General features: G+C 35.6%; 1 protein-coding gene across 3 annotated transcripts in view; it reads right to left on the reverse strand.

The window, feature by feature from the left end:
- Positions 1-21,083, reverse strand: part of EIF5B (eukaryotic translation initiation factor 5B) — a 92,369-nt gene that overhangs the window by 42,972 nt on the left and 28,314 nt on the right. For 2 of the 3 annotated variants that reach the window (XM_045054075.1, XM_023251589.2), the window contains exons 3-9: positions 17,021-17,052; positions 14,452-14,577; positions 14,268-14,352; positions 12,945-13,617; positions 10,558-10,775; positions 9,836-9,986; positions 26-124 (exon numbers count right to left, since the gene is read on the reverse strand). In XM_045054075.1, coding sequence (XP_044910010.1) covers positions 26-124; positions 9,836-9,986; positions 10,558-10,775; positions 12,945-13,617; positions 14,268-14,352; positions 14,452-14,577; positions 17,021-17,052 — 1,384 coding nt within the window. The remainder of the gene's footprint in view (positions 1-25; positions 125-9,835; positions 9,987-10,557; positions 10,776-12,944; positions 13,618-14,267; positions 14,353-14,451; positions 14,578-17,020; positions 17,053-21,083) is intronic. The other variant, XM_045054076.1, reaches the window with a different exon arrangement.

Genomic DNA, 21,083 nt, shown 5'->3' on the forward strand with positions numbered 1-21,083 from the left:
GTCATAGGTCACTTTGTATACAAACCTTCTTTATTTTCTAGCTGCTGTAGTGTTTTTTTCTTCTTTTTATCTTCATAAATTGGCCTTTTCTTTGGCAAAGAGTCTTTTGATGGCACTTCAACACCTAAGTGATAAGAATGAAAAACTTTAGACTTATGCTATTTGCATATCATTTAAGAAATGCTACTTGAAAAGGTAACATTTTATTCACCCCAGAGATACATGCCCTGAAATATAAAAGAACATACATGGAAAAATCTTTTTTATATAAGATATTGTAAAATATACATACACTAAAATTCTACTTTCTTGGTGTCCAGTTCTGTGACTTTTGACAGATGAGCAGAGTTATTAAACACAAGATGAAGAACAATTCCATCACCCTAGGCTGTTCTGTGTAGTCAAACCCTACTTACATCCTTGCAACCACCTATCTGTTCTCTTTCCCAAAAGATTTTTTTCCAAAATATCACAGAAATTAAACCTTCTAGTCTGGGCTGTTGTCATCATAATGGATTTTAGAGTCATCCTCGTGTGTACTAATACTTCATTTCTTTTTATTGCTGAGTAGCATTCTATTGTTAAGTATATACTACAGTTCCATTATCTTTTAGACAACTGATGGACATTTGAGTTGTTTCCAGTTTTTGACAATTACGAATAAAGCTGCTACAAACATTTGTACGCAGGTTTCTATGTGAACATTTCTTTGTGGTAAATATTTTGAAGTGGAAATGATGGGACATTATGTAAATAGGTACTTAATTTTGTAAGAAACTGCCAACTGTTTTCCAAACTGGCTTTACCGTTTTGCATTCCAACCAGTAAAGTAGGTGAGTTCCAACTGTTCTGTATACTTGCCAGAAAAAGATGTTTTAAATGTAAGTATTTCAATAAATATGTAGTGAAAGCTCATGGTGGTCTTAATTTGAATTTCCATAATGACTAATGTTAAACATTCTTTTCATTGCTTATAGTTTAAGTTTCTGTTCAAATCTTTTGCCCATTTTTAAATAGGGTTGTTGCTTTTCTTATTGTTGAATACAGAGTTATCTTCTCATATTCTGCATATTAATCCTTTGTCAGATACGTGATTTTGAGGTACTGTCTCTGAACTGTCTCAATGGTGTCTTTTGCAGAACAAGTTTTTGACTGGACTTCCTCAAATTTGTTCCTTTTATGAATTATGCTTTTGAAGTTAAACTAATCACTAACACAAGGTCACAAAGACTTTCTACTATGTTTTCCCCTAAAGTTTTATAGTTGTACCTTTTATATTTAGATTTATGATCTTTTTTGTGTTAATTTTTATTTAATGAGATTTAGGACGAGGCTTTTGGGTTTTTGGGGTTTTTTTTAATTTTTTTTTCTATGTTTTTATTTATTTTTGGGAGAGAGAGAGACAGAGCATGAATGGGGGAGGGGCAGAGAGAGAGGGAGACACAGAACCGGAAACAGGCTCCAGGCTCCGAGCCATCAGCCCAGAGCCCGACGCGGGGCTCGAACTCACAGACCGCGAGATCGTGACCTGGCTGAAGTCGGACGCTTAACCGACTGCGCCACCCAGGCGCCCCGGGTTTTTGTTTTTGCATACAGATTCCCAATTGTATCAGTTGTTGCTAATACTGTATTTTACTTAATAAACTGCCTTTTACCTATGACAGAAAAAAACAAACTGACCACATACAGACTATTATATTGATCTATTTGTCTTTATTGCTGCTTTTGCCATTATCACACTGTACTGATGACTGCAGCTTTACAGTAAGTCTTGAAATCAGGTACAATATTCTGAGTCTTTCAAGTATATTGTTTTCAAAATTATTTTGGCCATTCTAACTCCTTCATCTCTTCATACACACTTTAGAAATAGCTTATAGATACTCATAAAATATCCTACTGCTGACTGGGATTGCACTGAATCTACAGATCATTTCGGAGAACTGATTATCTTAACAATATCGTTTTCCTATCCATGAATGCAACGTTTCTCCGTTTACAAAGTTCTCTGATTATTTTCGTCAGTGTTTTTTTTTTTTTATAGTTTTCAGCATATAGGTCCCACAAATATTAGAATTATAACTGTTTCAATGTATTTTTGGGGTGGGGTGCTATTGTAAATAATATGGTTTTGATTTTCAGCTGTTAATGGCTAGCATACAGATATACAATTGGTATTTGCATGCTGGCCCTATCTATAACTTTGTTAATCTCACTTATTGGTTGTAGGGTTTCATGTTTTTTCAGTGGTATCTCACAGTAGTTTCTGTGTAAACAATTGTCATCTGTAAATAGAGTTTTACTTCTTCCTTTCAATCTGTATGTCTTTTACTTTTTTTTCTTTCTTCCCCCTAATTACAACTCTAGGATGTTCCAGTACAATGTGGAATGATTGTGGTGAGAATGGACATCCTTGCCTTAATTACAATATTAGGGTTTAGCAGCCATAATTCATCATTAAGTGCAACAATTGTGTATTTTTTTGTAGATCTCTTTTAGCAAAATAAGGAACTTTTCTATTTTGTGAATTTCTATCATATATGCTTACTGAATTTTGTCAAATGATTTTTCTGCATCCATGTAGTTTTGCTTCTTTAAACACATTTATTTACTGATTTTCAAAATGGAACCAGCCTTCACTCCCAGGATAAAATCCACTTCATCATGATAGATTTTAAGTTTTGATAGTTTGTGTCTTTTAAGGAATGGCCCTATTTTATCTTAAGCTTTTCAATCTATTAGCACAGAGCTGTTCATTATATTGCTTTATCATTTTAACACCTGGAAATCTGTAATGATGATATCCCTCCCCACTCTTTCCTCATGGTATCAGTAATTTGTGTCTTGTCTCTTTTTTCTTCTTAGCCAATCTAGAAGTTTATCATTTTTATTGATCTTTTCAAAGTACTAACTTTTGGTTTCAATGATTCTCTATTAAGTCTTGTTTTATACTACATTGTTTTCTGCATTTTTCTTTCTGCCTTTTTTTCTTTTTTAGTTTAAATGGGAAGCTTAGACTATTGATTTGAGACCTTCTTTTTCTAAAACAAGCATTTTAATACTACAAATTCCCCTCTAAGAAATGCTTTAGCTGCACCCCACAAATTTTAATATGCTGTGTTTTCCTTTTTGTTTTTTTTCTTCTAATTCAAGATATTTTCTAATTTTCAATAAGAGTTTCTCCTGGGCTCAGGGGTTAATAAGAAATGTGGTTTAGTTTCTAAATATTTACTGATTTTGTAGATATATTTCTATTATTCATTTCTAGTTTAATTCTGTTTTGGTCCCTCAGAAAACACTGTAAGATTTCAAATCTTTTAAATGTTTTAGGATTTTATGGCTCCCCAAAAATGGTCTATTTTGGTGAATGTTTGTGAACTTGTAGTTAGGTACACATAAGATTGTTATAAAGTTATGAGGCATTCACTTTTTATCATATGAAATGTAGGTCTTTATTTTTGGTAATTTTACTTGTTCTGAAGTACTTCAGATTAATATAACAACTTCAGCTTTCTTTTGGTATCTGTTTTTACCATTTTATCTATATCAGTACACTTAAAGTGGATTTACTGCAGACAGCATATAGCTAGCTGGCTCTTGGTTTCTGACAGTCTCTTTTAATTGATATCTTTAGACTATTCATATTTTAATTATTAATGCAGTTGGTTTTAAGTCTATCATTTTATTATTTGATTTGTTACCTCTGTTTTCCATTTCCCTTTTCACCTTCTCCTGCTTTCTTGTGGATTATTTGAATATACTTTAGATTTCCTTTTTAATTTATCTACTTTTAGTTTTAATCTTATTTAATGGCTGCTACAGAAAGTAGAACATTTATAACAGACTTTCCACAGTATACTTAGAATCAGTATTTTACCTGGTACATACATGAGCCATAGAGGTAAATCTGGGTCTTGGGCACTGGTTTATATCATGGATTAGTTCTTAAAGTTTTGACTATCCTTTTTTGGGTCTCTTCTAAACACACAGAACTATATAGTAAGCCTAGGATTTATGTCCATTCATCAACAGAATTATAGGATTCTTCTGTCACTTCTCCCCCACCCTGCGATTTCCCCTACACTCTCTGGCTCCCAGGAGCCCCTCTTGTCCCTCTGGCCAAAAAATATGAGGTACTCTCAGAACTTCACCCTTTTATGTTTTGAAGTTCCATTTAAGTGGAGCTGCTATTTGGCCTCAAAAGTTAAAAAAAAAAAAAGGGGGGAGTCCCTTCAAACTCTTCAGACATCAGAGACCCCTTTCCCTGACTCCTCTCTTCAAAAAGAAGTAACCATGTGTGCACCACTCTGTTTTAAAAATAATGATCATTTGGAACGCCTGGGTTGCTCAGTTGGTTAAGCATCTGACTTCGGCTCAGGTCATGATCTCGCAAGTTTGTGAATTTGAGCCCCACATCAGGCTCTGTGCTGATAGCTCAGAGCCTAGAGCCTGCTTCAGATTCTGTGTCTCCCTCTCTCTCTGCCCCTTCTTCACTTGTGTTCTCGTTCTCTCTCTCTCTCAAAATAAATAAATATTAAAAAAATTCTCACTAAAAAAAAAATAATGATCATTCAACAATGTATGCAGTTCAAAGTGAACAAAGAAATTTAAGAATTTTACAGCAGTGCATGGATGGCCCAGTGGGTTAAGTGTCCAACTCTTGATTTGGGCTCAGGTCATCTCATGGTTTGTGGGATCAAGCCCTGTGCAGGGCTCTGCGTTGACAATGCAGAGCCTGCTTGGGAGTCTCTCTCCCTGCCTCTCCCCCTACTTGTGCTCCCTAGCTCACTCTCTCTCAAAATAAATAAGCTTTAAAAATTTTGTAAAAATATATAAAGAATTTCACAGCTGAAAGGACAGAAATTCTACAACTCCTTTCCCCACATCTCCCACAAGGTCCACAAAAACCTTCACTAGCTCTACTTACTCCATAAATTTTGGACTATGAACTGAAACAGACAATAAAAATTAGAAAATCCAAAATGAAGCCACAGTTGAAAAAAAGGTAAATTCTACCTTTAATCTATCCTTTTCACTTCAGAATAAATGCCTCCAACAATCTGACAAAAACAAGAGAAATTAAAAGTAGATCCTAATTTTTTTTTTTTAACGTTTATTTATTTTTGAGAGAGAGAGAGAGACAGAGCATGAATGGGGGAGGGTCAGAGAGAGGGAGACACAGAATCGGAAACAGGCTCTAGGCTCTGAGCTGTCAGCACAGAGCCCAACGCGGGGCTCGAACTCAACGGACCGCAAAATCATGACCCGACCTGAAGTCGGCCGCCCAACTGACTGAACCACCCAGGCGCCCCAGAGTAGATCCTAATTTAACACTATTCTTCCAAATACTTTAGTAGTAATGAAAAATATGCTACTATATATATGACTTTTCATCATCAATATAATTAATCAGCCTTGTTTGTCTTGAATTCTCCAATTTAAGCACTAAAGTAACAAGACATGGCAAATAAATAGCATCAGGTAACCTCCAGCATGTTTCAGAGTAATATGGTCACTGATCTCTATTTAAACATTTAACATAAACATATTTAAAAATCTGTATTTTGGTCTTTGAAAGATACAGTGAAAACATGACACTCACAAAATGTTTTCTTTGTAATGAACTCACAAATAAGATGAAAATTAAGTGCACAGTAAATAGAATAATGCCTCCCCCTGCCCCAAAACATCCAGGTCTTAATCCCCAGGACATGTGAATATGTTACCTAACATGGCAAAAAAGACACTGCAGATGTGAATAAGCCTAAGGACTTGAGATGAGAGACATTATCCTGGATTATCCAAGTGAGCCCAACCTAATCAACTGCATGAGATCCTTTAAAAATGAAGAACCTTTCTCTGAGGTACAGGCTGAAGTCAGAGGATGATGTACCCATGGAAAAATAGTCAGCATTATGCAATACTGATGGCTCTGAAGATGAAAGAAGGGCATCATGAACCAAGTAATATGAATGCCTCTAGAAGACAACAAGGGAATTGGTTCTACCCTAGAAACTCCAGAAAGGAATGCAGGCCTGCCAATACCTTAAACCAGTGAGACCCACATCAGACATCTGATTTAGGGAATTTCAAAGTCATAAATTTTGTGTCTTTTTAAGCTACTAAATTTGTTACAAATACAAATAAAAAACTAAGTATAACAGAAGTTTCATTACCATTACAAAACAAAGTCATTAAGTTTACTTTTTTTCAACTATGGCCAGCTTCACAGCTGGTCAAAAGCTGGTCAAAAGTAAGATTCAATGAGAAAGTGACTTATCCAAAATGAAAAGGTTAGTGTCAGATCACAAATCTGTTTTTATTTGAATTCATGGTTCTTACTATCCAGTTTTGAACACTTCATATTTTCTCTTAAATAGAGCAAACAAATTTTGTCAAATTAAGACATGGCAGTACAAACCAATGTCATATCTGATCTGCAAGTAACATTACTGAATCTGAGGAGAATACATCTTCATCAGTCAACAGTTACTAGTAAATCCCAGACATGGAATGTTCTCTATTACAATCCTTCCTCTCCATTCCTATAACAAACTCCTAAGAGAGGTTACTTTCCATTTGCTGGATTACTGACATAGTCTCACATAGGGCAGAAATTTTATAAAACAATAAAAACTATTTACTGTGGGGTCTTGAATGAAGTCATTAACAGAAGGAAATCACTTAAAATGTTCTTAACTTTAAAGTACTGAATGAACGCATGTATGTAAGTAATGAGATTGGCCAGAATTATAAAATCAGAGCTATCATTTGGTAAGACAAACTAAAATAAAAGGATAAAGCCAGCTGACAATGTGGAGATAATCCAGTTGACCAGAGATATCCCTGCCCAGCAGCCTACCCCTAGTAAGTAAAAGCAGGGACCTGGGAGGGGAAACTGTAGGTTAGATGAACTGAAGGGTGGTCACAACAACACTGCAGACTTAATCAACAGACTATTCTTCGAGTTAGGGAATGTTTAATAAACTGTTATATTTGTAGTCAACATCAACGTGTGTGTTCAGATATTCCATTCACCTTGCAAAATGAGATTATTACAATCAAATTCACACAGAAACTCTTTGCCTGAAGTGAATTAATTTCAAATTATTTGTAAAGTACTTGCTATACAGTTAGTAGTTAATAGGCTAAAGGCTATAGAACTGACTGAAAATGCTATCTATCTGCTACACAATTCAGAGTAATTATCAGAAAACACCGGCAGATACCTACACTCTCAAACACATTTTGGGCTCAATAAATAAGTTTTATATTGTTCTAGGTAATGAATGTGGTACCTGATCTTTACCCAACAAGGTAGCTTTGAAAGATACGGTGAAACAAAACACTATAGCTTCTTTTGAGATGACTCAATGAGCATACTATGGAGGCCTTTAATATCAAGCTAAGGAGCTTGGACTTTTTATCAATACATAGGGAATCAGTAAGAGGACAAATATTGAGCAACATTATGAAAAATAAGAGCCCAAGGGGAGAGATGCCACTCGAGAGACCATCTCTTCCAAACCCGTCCTAATGATCATCATATTAAATTAAAGGGGGGGTTCTTGGCTAGCTCTTGATCTTAGGGTCATGAGTTCAAGCCCCACATTGGGGGCAGTGTCTACTTAATTATAATTTTCATCTAATCTCATAAGTACAAGTCAAACTACTCCATAAAATATTTCTAAGAATGGAAAATTATTCCCTGCTTGGTCCCATCCCAATTTCTACATGAGTGCTTTTAGACATCCAAATAGTCACCAGTCAAATCTCGTATCTGGGTGCTAGTTGTACTCATATTTGTTCTCTAATTTCATCTTTAAAAAACTACATCCCCAATTAAGAATAAACTTTTTGATCCAAGTACTGTGTTTCTCTACCTTTACTGCCGCCAGCTGAACATACAATGCATAATAAAGAGGTGGTCACACAGATCAGTTTAAATCTCAGCTCCATGACACTGGGCAAACAGTTTAAACTTGGGGTTTGGGAATGAATGATGGCAATGAAAACACTTATTAGATTCTTATAAGGAAAGAGACAATGTCAAAGGTTTATGACAATATCAGTTACTTAATAAATACGCAATAAATGGTACCTATTACTGTAATTATAGCAAAAGCACCAAAATTAGTCATATAAAAATCTGTGAAATGTAAGAACAAGAAATTAAGAGAGGACTTCTTCTCAATATTCTTCTCAATGGAGCAGAGAAACTATTTTAAATCATCTTATCTGTCAGAAACATAATTACATGTCCAGATTACGGTCTCTAAACTAAAAGAACTAGGGCTCCTTGTATAAACAGGTGATTTCAGGTCTAGGGCAGAAAATGTGTAAGATGTACCATAGATACCTTGTTGTGTTAGAAAGTGAGGTAGAGGTCAAAGAATACTGTGGTTGTGTGCAAAAAATCAGAGGGACCAACCTAAATGAGGTCCCGCTGGCCAAAGATGGGACAATTTTGAGTATTAAAAAATATAAATGATTTCATGAGATAAAAACATGTAAATTACATAAAACCCCATTAAAATAAACAAAAAAAACAAAATACACTCACTGATCACCTCTGGAAGTTGCTAAGACATCAATTTATTATCCTGAGGATTAATGAAGGAAAATAATTAAGCATTTATCCTGGCTTTCCTGCGTGAACTGTATTTCAGGGAAAGTTTTTCTTTAAACAAAGATTATAGCTAATAAATGCAAAAGGAATGACAGTATATCACAACTCTGCAATTCCTAATGAGCTCCTTGATACAGGCAATGATCACTAATTGGATATTAAATTATTAGGTGAAAAATCAGTGGATTACTTGTATAGTGGACAAAGCTGCCAATACCTAACCCAATAATCAATCTTGGTATCACCAAAAGTGAGACAACCAGATCACATGCCTCCGGACATGAGGCAACAGGAAGTACATAGTACCACTTGGAAAAGCCAAGCTGCTAGATATAGGAAATTTTAACAGAGAAGTTTATTAGCCAAGACCAGGAATATGCAATTAAACAAATTCAGAATATGAGAAATTCCAAATAACCCAGTATCTACAACTAATAAATGGCATACCAAAACCAAGAATGGGTAATAGTATCAGTGAGAGACAGACATATCAACCAAAGGCAACGTGTGGATCTAATCTGGATCCTGATTCAAACAAACAAATTATAAAAAACACTGTGGATATAAGGGGAAAAACTATACATAGACAACCAGATGCTATCGACAAATTAATTTTGTTATATGTAATACAAAATCTACTTAATGTAAAAAAAAAAGTCCTCATTTGTTAGTAAAATAGGAGTAAAATAATAAAGTAAAAAGGAGTAAAATAATATGGTGTTTAAAATTCACTTTAAAATACTTGAGGAAAAAAAGTCAGTGGAGAGCAAGAAAACAAGAACGGTTAAATACTGACAATTGTTGAAACTGAGTAACAGATACTTGGTGACTGATTTTACTGTATTCTCTTTGTTTATTGTGGGGGAAACAAAAACTTATTTACAGACATACTATCATTTACACATAAATTTTCATCATCATATAGAAGTCACCTCCCTAAATAATGTAATTATCTTACCTATTCTTTACACTTTTCTTTAAGTAAGCTCTATACCCAACCTGGGGCTTGAATGCATGCCCTGAAACCAAGAGATGCATGGTCTACCAACTGAGCCAACCAGGTGTCCCTCTTCTTTACATTTTTATTTGACTTTTTCCACAGCATTTTCATAGAAATTCTCTGACTTCTACTCTCCTTTTGACCATTACAGACCTATAACTGCATGACAGAAGCTTCTAGACTATTCAGTTAAAAATACTACTTACCCTGAGCTTGTAGAAGTTTAAGAGTAGCTTCAGCTCTGGCTCTGGCTTCTCTCTGGGATTTAGTTAAAAGTTTCCCTTCTTTTTTCAAGCGTTCTTTTCGTTCTTTTTCTTTTTGCTTTTTCCTTTCTCTCTTTTCTTGTTCTAGTCTTTCCTGCATAGGAGTACATATCAGACAAAAATTGTATTGACATAATTATGAAATTTAAATGTCAAGAACACAAATTCAAACAAAGCTCTTGAAATACATGCAAAGTATTACATTATGAATACCCAAATGAAAATAAATATTATTTTTTAAATGTTTACTTAATTATGTTTGAGACAACACGAGCAAAGGAGGGGCAGAGAGAGAGGAAGAGAGAGAATCCCAATGCAGGGCTCAAACCCACAAACTGTAAGATCGTGACCTGGGCTGAAATCAAGAGTTGGATGCTTAACTGACTGAAATACCCAGATGCCACAAATGAAAATACTTCAACAGTGTACATAATTATTAATTAACATCATATGAGAGTAGACCAAGTATTGGAGTGGATATATAACCAACTTCTGCACCTAAGTAAATAAAGGTAGAATTTTCTATATTGCTTCATCTTATTGTTTACATCTGAATAATAATGTAATTGAATTACCATACAACTATGACATTTTTAGAATAAGAAGATTAAAGATATCTTACAGAGCACAGACTTTAAATTAAACACAACTTCATGAAAACATACCTCTTCTTTACGTTTAGCTTCTAACTCTTCAAGCCGTTTTATGCGTTCCTCCTCTTCCCTCTTTTGTCGTTCTTCTTCTTCTTTAAGCTTAGCCAGAGCTTCTTGCATAGCTTTAACTGTGGCTTTGCTAGGTCCTTTTTTCTTCTCCTTCTCTTTTTCTTCCTTTTCTCCTTTCTTTTTCTTCTTATCTTTTTTCTTTTTGTCTCCTTCATTGTCATCTACCAAAAAAGAACAGAGGCAAAGTGTTTTTTAAAAAGTGGTTTCCTAACACAGTGATAAGCAGCCCCCAGAATTCAAAGACCATATTGGGCTGAGGTTGATGCCAGCAGCAGGGTAAGGTTTCTCGAGAGGTACAGAACAGCTCCAAAAAACTGAGTTGGCTTCAATGCTAGCATTGCTCTAAATTGTCCTGGGATATCCAATAAGACAGGAGGATTCAGTCAGCAGGAAGAAGACATACTGTATCTAATGTATCACTTAATCCATGGTATCTTAATTCCTGCCGAAATTTAGTAGATAGTTTTACTTCTAAGAGAGGATGGGGGCGCCTTGGTGGCTCAGCTGGTTAAGTGTCTGACTTCAGCTCAGGGCATGATCTCACAATCGTGAGTTCAGCCCCACGTCAGGCTCTGTGCCAACAGCTCAGAGCCTGGGGCCTGCTTCAAATTGTGTCTCCCTGTCTCTCTGCCCCAAAACGCCGTTCGCACTCTCTCTCAAAAATAAAATAAAAACATAAAAAAATTTTTTTTTTTTAAAGAAGAGGAGGATAGGAATGATGCCTACCTTAAGGGGATATTAGAAAGATAAAAATATAGGGGCACCTGGGTGGCTCAGTCAGTTGAGCATCCAACTTCAGCTCAGGTCATGATCTCACACTCCGTGAGTTCGAGCCCTGCGTCGGGCTCTGTGCTGTCAGCTCAGAGCCTGGAGCCTGCTTCGGATTCTGTGTCTCCCTCTCTCTCTGTCCCTCCCCTGCTCATGCTCTGTCTCTCTCTGTCTCAAAAATAAATCAATAAAAACATTAAAAAAAAAAAGATAAAATATAAAAATACAGATAACTATCTTCTAAGAACTCTAGAGCATTATGCTAAAGAATTAAAGTTTATGAAGCTACTTTTGTGGTATTACTCTTCAAAGATGTCCAGATAACACAAATTTGGTTAAAAAAGATATGTCAATTTTTCCATTAAAAGTTTTCTAGCCTTAAAAAAAGCTGTATGAGGGGCACCTGGGTGGCTCAGTCGGCTAAGCGTCCGACTTCAGCTCAGGTCATGATCTCGCAGTTTGAGACTTCGAGCCTCGCGTAGGGCTCTGTGCTGACAGCTCAGAGCCTGGAGCCTGCTTCAGATTCTCTGTCTCCCTCTCTCTCCGCCCTCCCCTACTTGCACTCTCTCTTTCTCTCAAAAATAAATAAACATTGAAAAGAAAATTTTTTTAAACAAGCTGTATGAATCATTTAGCTTTATTCTTCTGAAAAAGAAGAATTCTAGCTAGAAAGCTTACTTTTTATTAATTGGTTCTACCAATTTATTAATTGGTTCTACCAAAAAAGAAAACAAAACTTGGCTCACAATATATATATATTATATATTGTATATATTAATATATATTAATAATAAATGTTAAATATATATATATATAAATGTTTAACAATGAAAATCAAAAGTACTTACTTACTTACTTTCTTAATTAATTAAAGTAAGCTTCATGCCCAGCTTGGAGTCCAATATAGGGCTTGAACTCATGACCCTGAGATCAAGAGTTGGATGCTTAACCCAATGAGCCACGCAAGCATCCCTAGATGTAATTTTTAAAAGGCTTCTTCCCACCTGGGTGGTTCAGTCGGTTAAGTAACTGACTTCGGCTCAGGTCATGATCTCACAGTTTGTGGGTTTAAGCCTGGCATGGGGCTCTGTGCTGACAGCTCAGAGCCTGGAGCCTGCTTCAGTTTCTGTGTCTCCCTCTTTCTCTGCCCCTCCCATGCTTACGCTGTTTGTCTCTCTGTCTCTCTCAAAATAAATAAACATTAAAAAAAATTTTTTTAACGCTTCTTCTTACAACTTAAGTCCCTTTACAACCAAGGACAAAAAACAAAATTTCTGGGGCCACCTGGGTGGCTCAGTTGGTTAAGTGTCCAACTCTTGATTTTCATTCGGCTCAGGTCATGATCTCACAAGTCGTGAGATCAAGCCCTGCAGTGGGCTCCACGCTTACAGCACAGAGCCTGCTTGGGATTCTCTCTCCCCTCCACTTTACCCCTGCTTGCGCACATGTGAGCACACACTCTCTCTCAGAATAAATACGTAAACTTAAAAAAAAATGACCTTGGGGCGAAACTCAGACTGTGAGTCCAAGCCTACAGCCCTTTCCTTAATAATATTACCAACCTTCAGCAGCTGTGGGAGTCTCTCCTTTCTCTTCAGAAGTAGGGACTGCTCCAACATCAAGGGTCACTTTGGATTTTATAGTTTCTTCTTCAGATTTCTTTTGAGATTGTTTACTCTGATCCTTTTTCCCAGTCTCTAGCTCTTCTTTTTCTTTCAGCTTCCGCAGTTTTGCTTTTTCTTCATCTCGCTTTTTTCTTTCCCGTTCTTTCTTTTCCGCCTTCTTTTGGGCCACTGTCTTAATTCTGAAGGAGGAGTCGTCATCTTCATTCCCACTCTCCACATTAGGACCTGGCTTATTTTTTTGATTTTTTTTCTGTCCTTTTCTAGACTGCAAAAATTCATCTGATTCATCACCACTTTCACCCGAAGAATTTACTCTGGAACGCTCTTTAATTCTTTTACTGTTATCCTCATCATCTTCTGAGCCATCCCCTTTTTTACTTGATTTCTGAGCTTTCCCTTTAGCTTTTTTAGAAAGTTTATTAAAATCATCATCATCATCATCACTCCCAGAGTACATTTCCACTTTTGGCTTTGCAGATTTTTTCGATTTTGAATCTTTATCTTCCCATTCTTCACTATCATTATCATCAAAACTTTGTTTTTTGCCTTTCTGTCCTTTCTTTTTTTTATCTTGTTTTGAGGTGGATTCTTCTTCATTATTTTCTGTTGGCTAAAACAATTCCATTGTTAAAAATATTAAGTTATATTTTATGTTTTAAAAAAACTGAAACTCCTCAATCATGTACTTTATTAAGTATGCATAGAAAAAATTCTCCAAATAACTTCAAAATAAGGTCATTTTTTTCAAGAATATAAAACTCAATCAAGTACCAGAAGCTAGCCTAGACCTCAGGCACATTTCACATTCACTGTAAATTTCAGAATCCAGGTGCTCTGAAACAAGTACTAATCATCAGTCCACATTTACTACCTTCTTCAAATGGTATACAAAGCCTACAAGGAAGTTGAATGAAAGAAAATATGTCTATCACTTTCCAATTACTTTAGGTTATCCAAATTCAAAGAATGAAAAAGAAAGATCAAAGAACACTGGAGACAGAGACAGGAACATTTTATCTCCAAATGTACCAATTGTGAACGAGCAACATATCACAAAATACCTCTGAAATCCCAAATAAAATGTCTTTGTATCTGTGTTGGGTTTTACAACGTATTTCTTTCTTAAAAATTGTTTTCCCCCTTTGGCAGCAGAATCTATAGAAACTTTTAATTAACATATTCACACTGCTCGAAAGCTTCTAAAAGGCAGCTCCCTAAAACTGGCACTAGGATGCAGAATAGGTAACAAGGGTCTTTCACCTTTACTGCAGCACTTTCTCTGTCAGCTTTGATGCCTTGAGCTTCCCAAGACAATTCTTCCAGTTCTTTCAGGATATCATCTTCACTAGAAAGGATTAAAATATATTTTGAGGCACCAAATTAATTTAATAAGTGAATCTATACCAAAGCTAATAAAAATCAAATATATTTAAAATATACTTACTCAAAGTCTTGCCTTTTTTTCTCCTTTTTCTTTTTCCCCTTTGACTTTTGAGGTTCCTGTTCCTTGGCAGCACCAGCTCCTTCTATTTCTGCAGCCAAGGCATCAAGATCAATGTCATCCTTGGCACTTAAATGAAAACAAAGAAGACCTAAATGTTACTCAAGAGCAAAATAATCTACCACATTAACAGAGACATATATCATTTTGACTTTTCTCATTAGCAGCCCAGTGAGAAAAATCATTTGGCAAGTTCTTTCATGACAACACTTGAGTTGTATCTACTTATCAGCCTCCCGCATCTATTTCGAGAACACGCTCAAATCAGAAAGAACTATAATCAGGAGGTCCAGAAAAATCTAGGTAAACAAGAGAAAGAAATTAACTTTTGCTGATAACAAAGTTTATATGTGCCTAAAGGAATTATTTATAAAATGGAGAGAGCTTAAAAGATAAAATGAGTCTTATTACTTTATTTGTAATAGCAACAGCTAAATATTTGAACACCTATTCAATTTTTACTTGGAATAGCAAAAATTTTAGAGCTGGAAGAAACTTTAGAGACCATCTAGTCTGTCACTTTACCAACAGGAAAACTAAGATGCACAAAGTTTGAATGCCTTGAGCAAGACAACCACACATCCAAATCTAAATGAATTAGAAATGATTCACTAAATAAAACACAAAAACATCTAAAACCCCAGAACCAAATCTCACAATGTTTTACATTCTTGATTTCATTTCTGGTTCTATCCCACAATGTCCTCACCTACAAATACTGGAATAAATCAAACTAAGTTCCGGTTAAAAACTACAGAAAATCCAGGAGGTCAAAGATGTACAAATATGAAAGGTAGATGAATCCAAATAAATGATACAATAAGAAAACAAAGACTTGATGCATCATGACCCCCACTCTGCAGACCTTGTTATAAAGATGTTTCATTTCAGTAAAGAAAATTTCCTAAAAGAATAACTTTTAGATTTTAAGATTAATAATTTTAATACAATTCTAAGATTTACAAGACACTGAGGATATAAAATTTATTCCCAAGGATCTTAGAAGAGACATCAAATCAGTAAGCCAGAAATTTGCAAAATGCCAAACGCCAAGCAGTGAAGAAATTTATGCTTTTATAATAGTTGTCTACAACAAATATATTACCTTTTTCCTATATTTTAGACAGTGTATTTGAGGAAGATTATAGAACACTGAGCACTAGAGATGACTTCCTAAAGCACGAAATCCACAATCAGAAAGTCAGACCCTTCCTGGTTGAGGACAGACCTGGAACCAAGTACTGAAGGAGGAACAAGAGTTAGCTGGACAAAGTAGGTGTGCCCATCAGACACAAGGAGTACAAAAACCTAAAGACAAAGTGCATGGTATCTTAGGAAGACTCATAAAGGGGTATCTGAACCAACTGAGATGTTTTTCATAAGTTATGGATTTCGTGATCCAACCCAAGATCAAGGGACCCAGTAATGGGCTAGGAGTTTAGCAGTGTATCTTTAGCCATCTTTCCAGGTGACTGTGGGTTCGATTTGAAATATTCTTCTTAATAAATGTAGAAACCAAGGTACAGAGAATTTAACTTAGGATCACACAAGGAAGAGATGGAATTTGAACCCAGAAGTTCTGATTCTACCGTCAGAGCTCTTAACTCTGCTTACAAAGTCAAATTTGCATTTTAGAAAGCTACCTTTGGTATGAGTAGCAGGGCAGAATCCCAACTAGTTAGGAAGCAGGAAAACCAGTTGGTAGGAGCTTTTATAGTTAATTATAATGAGAAATGATAAACACCTGACTTGTAGTAGTTGCAAGCAAGATGATAGAAGATAAATATTAAGGGGATCAATCAGTAGCACTTAAATGACCAACTGGATGTATTGTATATAGAAGGGAAAGAATCACGAACCATCCTTAGGTCTCATTAAGTAACAGAAACCAAAGCCTAGCCAAGCTCAACCAGCACTCTCCAAAGGCATCTCTGCCACTATGTCACACCACAGCAGCTTATAAAAACAGGGTGAGATGGGAAGATGGTTAATGATTGAAGCTTGTCACCTCACCTCCAAAAATTTGCCATCTCTTACCTGAACTATATTCATCTCATCAGAATAGCTTGTGACTGGATATATTTCCAGACCACTCATTAACAAACATCTCCAGAGTAACAGTATATAGGACTACATCTGTATGCTGTTGAGTCTGAACGACTTCTTCTGGCCAGTTATAAAAGACTGACAATTTTTGAGTGCTTATCATATATCAAAGCACTGTGCTGTTCAACCACTAGACATACTATGTATCATTTACTCCTCACAACAACTCTATGAAGTTAAGCTTAAAGATAATAAAAAGAATTTACAAAAGGCTAGAAAATAGTATGCCAGGAACTCAAGCCCAAATCTGACACCAGAATTGTGCTGCCTTCTCTAAAAATGGGAAATAATCAAGTGTCTGACATTTTTTGAAAAATTCAAACATAGCTACAAAATATATCAGTGATATATAACAAAACTTAAGTCTTAACCACAATGGTTTCTCAAGTGTTCCTTTGATACGTACTGAACTTGCTGCTCCAGACTCAGGAAAAGGTCCTAAAGAGTAAACCATATTACAATGTCAGGACATGAAAACAACATATCATATTAGTGATTTAAGCCAAAACATTGAAATTTGGTTTTTAAAGTTTATTTATTTATTTTGAGAGACAAAGAGAACGACTGAGAGAGAGAGAGAGAGAGAGAGAGAGAGAGAGAGAGAGAGAGAACACACCCCAAGCTGGTTCCGTGCTGTCAGCACAGAACCCAACGCGGGGCTTAATCTCACGAACCATGAAATCATGACCTGAACCTAAATCAACAGTGGGACACTTAACCAAATAAGCCACCCAGGCGCCCCTAAGCTGAAACTTTAGAGTATACCTACATTTTCAGTGCTACTCCTATACCTACCCACTATAAACTACAGCTTACGATTTCAATAAACTTAAGAGTCAAACCTAAAATGCAGCCATGGTGATAACAAAAGCTTTAAAAGCTTTAAGGAATCTGTAAAAAATATTTTTCTGTAGGTATGTCTTTCTGCAAACCACTTTTTCCTTTAATAAGGCTGTAACAGTCCTAATAATGTTTCCTGTGACAGCCCCCAATCCTTTATTCTAAACTTATTACCGATTTACAGAAATAAAAAGCAATTTCTATTGTACTCGACTCATGTTTTTACAAGCCACATTTTTCCATCAAGACCATAAAAATGTTATGACTTAATGGCCTTAAAAAATAAAGGAATTAAAAATACTGTTATGTGTAGATTTTTAAGAACAGCAAAGCTACTTTCTAAAGTGGGTTTACCATTTAATATTCACACCAGCAACGTATGGAGATAACCATTTTTTTCACATCCTAGTCAGTATTTGATATTATGGCTACTTTCCCTTTAAGATACTCTAATAAATTAAGTGGTAATATCATAATAGTTTTTTTTTTAATTTATTAACATTTATTTATTTTTGAGAGACAGAGACAACGAACGAGCAGGGGAGGGGTAGAGAGAGGGAGACACAAAATCAGAAGCAGGCTCCAGGCTCTGAGCTCTCAGCAGAGGCAGACGTGGGGCCTGAGATCATGACCTGAAGTGAAGTCAGACACTTAACTGACTGAGCCACCCACGTTCCCCATAATAATTTTCATTTGCATTTTCTTAAAGGATAGGTTAATTACACATTTTTTCATGTGTTTGTCATTCATAGTACTACTCTGTGAAATATCTGTTCATATTGTTTGCCCATTTTCTAATAGCACAGAATGTTGAATTTTGAGAACTCTTTTTATGTTCTCTATAAGTCATTGGTCAAATATGGTTTATACATATGTTCTTCCAGTCTGTAGCTCACCTTTTCATCCATTTAACAGCATTTTTATTAAAGGAAAAAAAATTAATTTTCATGTGGTACTCTTTACCAAGATTTTATGAATCATGCATTTGGTGTCATGACTAAGAACATTTCATCATGCCATAGGTCTTGAAAATAAAACCTTTGTTATCTTCTAAAAGTTGGGTGCTTTAATGTTTTATATTTAAATCTATGATCTATTTTAATTTTTTTCACCTATGGGTACTCAACTGCTCCAGCAACATTTTACACTAATCATCTTACACCTTCACCAAAAATCACTCAGCTGTACCTGTATAGGGCTATTTCTGAGTCCTCCATTCTGCTTTACTGATCTATGTGTCTTTCCTTCAGACACATTGTCATGATTAATGGAGCTACATAAGTTTTAAAATCAGGTGGAATGATTTCTTCCCTTTATTAATCATTATGAGAATTGTTTTATCTATTCTTAACTTTGACTTTTGAAATATATTTTAGAATAATCTTGTATACATCTACGAAAAGTATCTTGCTAGAATTTGAATATAAATTGTGACTTCATTATGTTGTCTTTCAATCTATGAACACAGTAAGTTTTTCCATTTATTTAAATCAGATTTCTCTCATCAGTGTTTCAAAATTTTCACAAAACCTGTATTTAATTTTTTTTTTTTTAATATTTTTTAGAGAGATAGAGAGAGCATTAGTAAAGGAGGGGCAGAGAGAGAAAGAGAGAGAGACACACAGAATCTGAAGCAGGCTCTTCGGAGCTTCTTCTTCAAGCTGAAGAAGTTTCCCTCTATTTCTAGTTTTCTGAGTTTCATCATGAATGGGTGATGTATTCTTGTCAAAAGCTTTCTTTTTCACATAAAAATAACCAAAAGATTTTTTTTTTAAGTTTTCTGCATCAATTGGTGTAATCATAAATAATTTTTCTTCTTTCACCTGTTAAAGTGGTAGATTACACTTACTGGTTTCTGAATCATGAATCAGTCTTGCATCACCTGAATTCATTCCATTTCTTTTTATTTGTCAAGATGTATGTGTATTCAATTCTATTTGTTAATATTTTTAAATTTTTTAGGTACATTTTTTTTAAATTTTTTTTTTTCAACGTTTATTTATTTTTGGGACAGAGAGAGACAGAGCATGAACGGGGGAGGGGCAGAGAGAAAGGGAGACACAGAATCGGAAACAGGCTCCAGGCTCCGAGCCATCAGCCCAGAGCCCGACGCGGGGCTCGAACTCCCGGACCGCGAGATCGTGACCTGGCTGAAGTCGGACGCTTAACCGACTGCGCCACCCAGGCGCCCCATGGACTTCTTTTTTTTAGTAAAGGGGATGGCAGGGGTGGGGAGAAGGAGGGAGAGAGAATCCTAAACAGGCTCCACACCCAGCACAGAGCCCAATGTGGAGCTCAATCTCATGATCTAGAACTGAAATCAAGAGTTGGACACTTAACTGAGCCACCCAGATGCTCCCATGACATTTTAAATTATGAATTCAATTTCCTTAATAGGAATAAGGCTCTTCAAATTATCTATTTCACCTTAGTGAGCTTTGATAGTTTAAGAAGTTAGCTCATTTCATTTAAGTTCTCAGATTCATGTGTATAGAGTTGTTCACAGTATCTCTTTTTTTCTTTTTGATACACATCTATAATAATATCCCCTATTTCCTCCTTAAAGGCCTGTATCTAGTCAACAAATTGAGTCAGTAATTTGTAACCTTCAAGCAATAGGTCCAGGTAATTTTACTAGTATAGCATTTAAGAAAGAAGTGATACTATTTCTCTACAATCTCTAGAAAATAAAAGCAGAGTTTTCCTAACTCATTCTGTGAAACGAGTATCACCCCAGTACCAAAACGAAAACCAGTATAAGGAAACTACAAATATCACTCATAAACAAAGATGTCAAGATCCTCTAAAAAATATATTAGAAAGGCACCTGGGTGGCTCAGTCAGTTGAACATCCGACTTTGGCTCAGGTCACGATCTCATGGTTCATGAGTTCGAGCCTCACATCAGGCTCGCTGCTGTCAGCATGGAGCCTGCTTTGAATCCTCTGTCCCCGTCTCTCTCTGCCCCTCCCCAGCTCACATGCTCTCTCTCAAAAATAAATAAAACATTTCAGAAAATTAGCAAATTAAAGCCAACAATGTATAACATGAATTATACACTACAACCAATTAGAATTTATTTCAGATATGCAAGATTTGAATACAGGAAATACTGTGAAAATGCCAACAGATTAAATAACTTAGACGAAATGGACAAATTCCTAGAAAGACAAACTATTAGAATTGATTCAAGAAGAATTAGAAAATCTGAATACACCTTTAGTAAGTAAAGTAATTGAGTTATTAATTAAAAAGTTTTCCACTAAGAAAAGCCTAGAGCCAGATGACTTCACTGGTGAATTCTATGATACATTTAAAGAAGTAACATCAATCCTTCACAAACTCTTTTGGGCAGGGGGAGGGGGGCAGGGAGAGAGAAGTGAACACCGAGACCAATATTACCCAGATAACAAAACTAGACAAAGACATTAGAAAGGTATAGAAGAGGCAGTTGTAGAACATTGTGAATATACTTAATGCCACTAAATTATGTGGTTAAAATGGTAAATTTTACGTGTATTTTACAATAAACAGAAAACTATCCCCCCAAAAAGGTACAAATGAACATTTGTGTGTACAAATATTCTCAACAAAATACTATCAAACCAAATCCAGCCACAGATTAAAGAA

Source organism: Felis catus, chromosome A3 (assembly GCF_018350175.1).
Source record: "Felis catus isolate Fca126 chromosome A3, F.catus_Fca126_mat1.0, whole genome shotgun sequence".
NCBI lineage: Eukaryota > Metazoa > Chordata > Mammalia > Carnivora > Felidae > Felis > Felis catus.